Genomic DNA, 6000 nt, shown 5'->3' on the forward strand with positions numbered 1-6000 from the left:
AACGACGCTTACAAATCTCGCGAAAGTTTCGCGATGTAGGGTTCCCTTGTAGACCGTTTAGACTGAGGCAGGATGTCCGGTGTGGAACTCAACACAGGCACTGCTTGAACGTTCCGCCCTGGTGTTTGTTATCTGTCAGTGCGACGACGCATAGCGAACCATAGAGATAAGGACGCGTTATGTTGGTCATATTACACGACGACGTGATCAAGGGTAGATTTGGTAAGACTTTGTAATTAGAGTTAACCTCTTAAAAGTAATTTAAGTGACACGAAAGCGGTTCTCACTGACTAAAGCCCTGTATTATTTTGCTAACTTTTGGCTAAACTAGCATATCTCACCCGACTAGCTTACCTAACCTGTCGGTCCTTGTTGTTGTTAACCTGCTCGCTAGTTAGCTAACCAGCAATCTTTGTGTAGTGCATTAACTGGCATTGTTTAGTACAGTAAGCAAGACTTGCTATCAGCACTGCTAACTAGTTTGGATATACGACGTTACCATCTTAGTTTCGGTTTCAGTTATCGTTTGCAGGTCTGGTAATTTAATGGGACAACTCATCTCTAAATCAGAGATGTATATTTCTATTTACCTGTAGTGTTATTCCATCTAGATTGTGTTGGTGTTGCAGAGGTTTGGAGATGTAGTGGAACTAACAGGGTCATGGTTTCTGGAAAGAGATATTACTATTGAGTTTTTCAAATGTGATTTTGGCACTTGGAGCACAGCAAGCAGAGTCCTGTGTAGTTCCACAGTATTCGAGAGAAGGCGTCCAATATCCAATATCTCCAAAATTCAGCCGCTCACACTAAATCTGTCTAGATGGATAGATAGCACTACAAGCCAGAGGACAAAAATATATTTTTGATTTGGAGGTGAACTGTCCCTTCACCCTTCAAGCTTCACCCCAAACATTATTTTGCTAAAACCCAGGGAAATATCAAAACAGACAATTCAGTGATTCCAACTTTGAGTTTGAATATTTACTGTTTTGTTACATCCTGACAGTGTATTAATTGGAACCCTTTAATGTTAGCTGTTTAAAATGATAAATTAAAAATAATAATTTTCCTTAACTGATGGTTGATAACGTTAATCAACAATCGATTAATCATTAATTAACAATTCGAGGAGCACAATAGTTAAGTGATACAGTAATTCACGAATCACAAACAATTTAAACAAACAAAACAATAAGGCTCTTGCTGAAACGGCTGCTCTTGTTTGCCTGTCCTTATCCAACAATTATCTCCACAAAACAATGTCAAATGGGGCACAATTACTGATAGGCAGACCGAACGTAACTGTGAGACAGTGATTAATTGATTAATAGATTAATAATTATTCATTATCATCCCTAATTGAAAACTTGGGGACTTTTGACTGTTTTAAAGAGTAATGAAAAACTTCCTCTCACTGTGTCCCTGTTGACTGGTCTTGTACCATAACTTTGAACATGTGACAGGAATCTCCTCAAAACTAATAAATGTGCGTGTGTCTTGGCATAATAACAAATGTTAAATACCTTTTTTTGCAGCTTTGAACCATCCAATGAACCATCTTGAATAAAGTGCACCCATCCAAAGACATGGCAGAACAAGACATCAACCGGCACACAGAAGGTACTGAATCTCCAATGACAACAACATATATATTTACAGCAGCAGCATTTAACTGATGTCATTATGTACTTTTTTTTTTAAACCAGATATCAGGGGAGAAGAAACATATAAGGATCTGGTGTCAGCAAGTGATGAGAAAAAACAGAAAGAGCCTGAAAAATCTCTGAATGTAAAGCACCAAGAAGGTAAAATATTCAAGCAAGGTCAATAATAATTCTGATGTATGTATCTTTACCAAATGTGTTTCTTCACCTACTCTATTAATCAAATATGGTCTCTGTCTCACCTAAGAGGATACAGCTTCATTACCTGCATCCATCCAAGAAGACAATGATGAAGACATGAAGCAGGCTGATGGTGAAAGTAAGTAAATAGAATAATATTAGTGTTTCATTTTTCATTTCCATCAAGTAGTCTTTCATAGAGAGACATTCATGGCCAAGAAGAAACCCAAAGTGAATTCCTTCAACCTGTGTGTGTGTGTGTGTGTGTGTGTGTGTGTGTGTGTGTGTGTGTGTGTGTGTGTGTGTGTGTGTGTGTGTTCAGTGTGGTGGTGGTTGTTGTCTGTATGTTTCTTTGCCCACACATCAGAAGATGTTTTGGTTTGTAAACCTTTGGATGCATATATGGAGTGTGTTGTTGTATAGGCAAATGTGACATATGCTGTCTCTGCACTCAAGCCAAAGTTGTCACATTTTGCTATGTTGCTATAATGGTTTGTTAGGCCTGTTATCTGTTTTGTAATCTACACGTATCCTTTAAACTTATTGTAAATAAACTTATTAGGCAAAAGGTATGTTGAGGAAAAAACAAGTGATTCTGACCATATATAGATCAAAATAGTTTCCTTAGAAACTGTAAATTAAATGTTAATTTTCAGCCAGACTATAACTTAAATGACAATTTTGTATTAACTGCAGATGATGATTCATCTGAAAAGATTAAGGTGCCTGAAGAATCAGACAAATTTTCTTTTTTAGACGAGCCTGTGAAAGACAACAGCTCCCCACCTCAGGCTGATGAGAGAAGTCATGGTGATTTCAGCGGAGTGACCCAGGGAAATAATCAGCCGACCATGAAAGATGACAACATTTCCGGTGAGTGCTCTTATGATAGTGTTATGAGAAGTGATACAGACGTTATGATTTATTGTATTCACACTTTTTAAAGGCCAGGGCAATTGTACAGTATGTCACTCACTTTAGAAAAGCTTTGTCTCAGTTTTGAGTAATGATTTTGAAGTAGATTACAACGACTAACAACTGTTTCAATGTATTTGTGGGAATGTGAGTATTGTTTTAAGATGGACCTAAAAATTGCGAATCTACTGTCTAAAACAGTGAGGTTAAACAAGCAACTCTTACTGGTCTGGGCCATTTTTAAATCCCATATAATTCAGAGATGGTGCTGATGCTTAAGCTGCTGTGGAAGTTACATTATTCTAATTTTATCAGGCAAAAACCACACCGAGGAGAGGAATGAACCAAAAACACCTATTTTACCGACCCTGGGGGGTGGGACGGACCAAGTAGATGGACCTGACGCTACACTTGGCAAAGACACCCATGGCACAAATAATGAAGCTGGAGAGGGTGCGTCTGACTTTTCTGAAATTTTAATGACTGCTTTGCTGAGATTTTGTAGAGAAGCTGTTGAGGAAATTAAACCCTTCTAATTTTATCAGGAGAAAACAAAGAACCAGGACAAACTCATCCACTGACTCAGGATGGCAGGGCGGACCAAGTAGACAGACCCAGCACTACACTTGGTGAAGACACGCACATGAATACAGAAGCTGGAGAGAGTGAGTCTGACTTTTCTGAAATTTCAGTGACTGCAGAATTTCTTTGTCCTTTAGCTCTCTGCTGAGCTTTTGTAGAGAAGCTGATGCTTGAGCTGTTGTGGAACTGTTCTAATTTTATCAGGAGAATGCCACCAATTAACTCCTCCGCCGACCCCTGGTGAAAAGAAGAATGATGAAGTAGGCAAACCTGACTCTAGACTTACAGAAGAAACCTTAAGCACCAAGAACACAGACAATGAAGCTGGAGAGGGTAAGTGTGATGTTTCTAAGATCTGAGATTCTCTGCTGTCTGCCAGGCCTCTGAGTATTCCAGTCTGGGAAGCCAGTGAGGGAGGAGGACAACTTCCAGTGGTTGGAGTGTCTGTTTAGTTTTGTTCATTATAATCTGTTTGTTTGTTTTCCCCATTGGTCAGATGAAAGAAGCAGCCTAAATACAGAGGCGGGCAGAACCTCCCAACAGTCAGCATTGTCACAAGAAATTTCAGATGAACAGAAAAAGAAGGTTGAAATCATTGGCCGTGACACTGAGGAGGCTACTCAACCTGGAAGTCCTGGAGGTAATCTCGTTACTTTTTCCTTTGTGTTTCTTCTTATGTTTTCTCTTTTCTTCTTTTTAGTGTCAAGCTGATTACTGGCCGCGCAAATGACTGAATTAAAACTTTAAAAGGATAGTTCTGGGGTTGTGTGATGTACTTATTGATAGTCAGTGTATTACCTTCAGTACATCCTGGTTGGCACGCCCCAAGTTTGAACAAGGACAAAGGGGCACCAGTGTAGAAGCTGAGCTATGTGCTGCTGAGGACAGGGTCAGCATCAAAAGGTATTTTAGCTACTTAAAAAGGCCCATCTAAAAACATAATGGAGTGTAAATGTAGACTACATTTAGAATATTTTCACACCTTAACCTTACCATCAGACAGCCTTTTCTGATGCCTTTATAAAACCCATATGTGGCTCTCTGCAAACTAATCAAACTTTAAAGCCAGAATCAGTCATTTTACCTCACACAGCATTGGAGTTGCTGGTCTACTGGTGCCTCAGTGTGATAGTTTGTGTTTTTGTGTGATGTTGTAAAAGGAACAGAAACTAACAGATCAAGTGAGCATTAGACCAGCAACTCTCATGTTCTGTGAAGTAAAAGGACTGATTTGCATTTGGAGTTTGGTTGGTTTGGAAAGAGCAATATCTGGTTTATAAAACAGCAGGTTTTCGTCAGAAAATGCTGTCTGATGTTAAAGTAAAGTGGTGACATTATTCTAATTATAACCAACAAGTGGGCTCTTCAAGTGGCTAAAATATATTTTGTTGCTGACTCTATTAACAGCATTGCTTAACTTTTTTATGCAGCTGTTTTGTCAGGATGTGTGCATACTTTGTCCCTCTTCTGAGACAACACATGTGCCTTCTCTCCATAGGAAACATAAAATACCTGTTAGCACTGGGTGTAGGTTTCGTAGTTGTTGCCATCCTGGTGCAGCATCTCCTCCAGCCTAAGTCTCCACCTCCGAAAGACGACGTGCGGAAAATAGACATCTTCCTCAGGGAGTTGGATAAATTGAAGACCCAGTTCCCAAACCAGCGTGCTGAGCTCTGGAGTAGGAGCAAGATCCACCTGCTAAGGCACCTGCAGACAGCCCAGCCCACAGAGCCAGTCAGTCTGCTCCTGACTGCGGGTGTCAGAGCAGAGCAGACGCTGCGCTGCCTGGCTCAGGGTCTGGCCTCTGCCTTCTCTTCTGCCCACAATGCCTCCACCCTCCATATCGATGGAGCCACCAAAGCCAGCCAGGACAGTGACCAGGTCAAACTGGACATTGACAGCAAGCTGCAGGGAGCTTTCGAAGGAGACAAACCCGCGGCTGTCATTCACCGCTTCGAGGAGCTCCCTCCTGGCTCCACCCTTATTTTTTATCGCTACTGCGACCACGAGCACGCCGCCTACAAGGACACGTGTTTGATCTTCACAGTGCTGCTGGGGGAAGAGAAGGAGATTCCTGCCAAGAGTCATTTGAGTACTGTGGAGGAGATGGTGGACGACCACCTTCAGAAGAAGTTCCTTTCTGATGGCCACCCTGTATCTTTTGACAGTATGGACCTCGACAAGTATGGTGGACTGTGGAGCCGTATTTCTCACCTCATCCTGCCTGTAGCAGCAGAGGAGCAGGTGGAACTTAAAGGATGCAAGAGGACATAAATAATCACTGTTTGAAACTGTAGCCTAAGCACTTAACTCTACCATTTATCTATCAGATTTCACACTGGGTCAGCCTGGTCATTCTCAGGCCAGTAGCAGTGGTCTTAAAAACCCAAAGGCTTCTTGCTACATTCAAGTCCACTACAGATTAAGATATTAAGTAGAAATAAGACACTTAATTATTAAGTGATTACGATCATATTATGGGATATTTGTAAAAATGATTGTGGAGATTAGACTTGGGCGGAATCGATATTTTCATGTCTTTATACCTTCCTGACACTTGACTGGGGTATACAGTATTACGGTGGTAAGCTCAACTCGACTCAGAGCTAACTGTCACAGCAAGTCTATTCCTGTCTCCTCCAGAGAAACATCTGGATTT

The 6000-nt window shown here is 41.0% G+C and overlaps 1 protein-coding gene and 1 long non-coding RNA gene across 2 annotated transcripts; both read left to right on the forward strand.

The window, feature by feature from the left end:
• Positions 1-66: 66 nt before the first annotated feature.
• Positions 67-1953, forward strand: LOC146323888 (uncharacterized). The gene is made up of 4 exons (XR_014771209.1): positions 67-222; positions 1536-1620; positions 1707-1805; positions 1912-1953. It is a non-coding gene; the product is annotated as an uncharacterized LOC146323888 (long non-coding RNA).
• On the forward strand, positions 1948-5767 carry LOC146323889 (uncharacterized). Its single transcript, XM_084723252.1, has 7 exons — positions 1948-1983; positions 2601-2717; positions 3075-3212; positions 3305-3469; positions 3513-3674; positions 3838-3981; positions 4840-5767. Exons 1-7 carry the CDS (start codon positions 1962-1964, stop codon positions 5613-5615), a joined length of 1524 nt encoding a protein of 507 aa, XP_084579378.1. The 5' UTR covers positions 1948-1961; the 3' UTR covers positions 5616-5767.
• Positions 5768-6000: the final 233 nt, after the last annotated feature.

The sequence above is a fragment of the Lutjanus erythropterus genome, chromosome 7 (assembly GCF_056507025.1).
Source record: "Lutjanus erythropterus isolate fLutEry1 chromosome 7, fLutEry1.hap2, whole genome shotgun sequence".
NCBI lineage: Eukaryota > Metazoa > Chordata > Actinopteri > Lutjaniformes > Lutjanidae > Lutjanus > Lutjanus erythropterus.

Bases quoted from the DNA above. Each gene is read 5' to 3' on its own strand.
- LOC146323889 (XM_084723252.1), top strand. From the start codon at position 1,962: ATGAAGCAGGCTGATGGTGAAA. The intron at 2,718-3,074 runs GTGAGTGCTCTT...TAATTTTATCAG, and splicing joins GAAAGATGACAACATTTCCG to GCAAAAACCACACCGAGGAG. The intron at 3,470-3,512 runs GTCCTTTAGCTC...GAAGCTGATGCT, and splicing joins AGTGACTGCAGAATTTCTTT to TGAGCTGTTGTGGAACTGTT.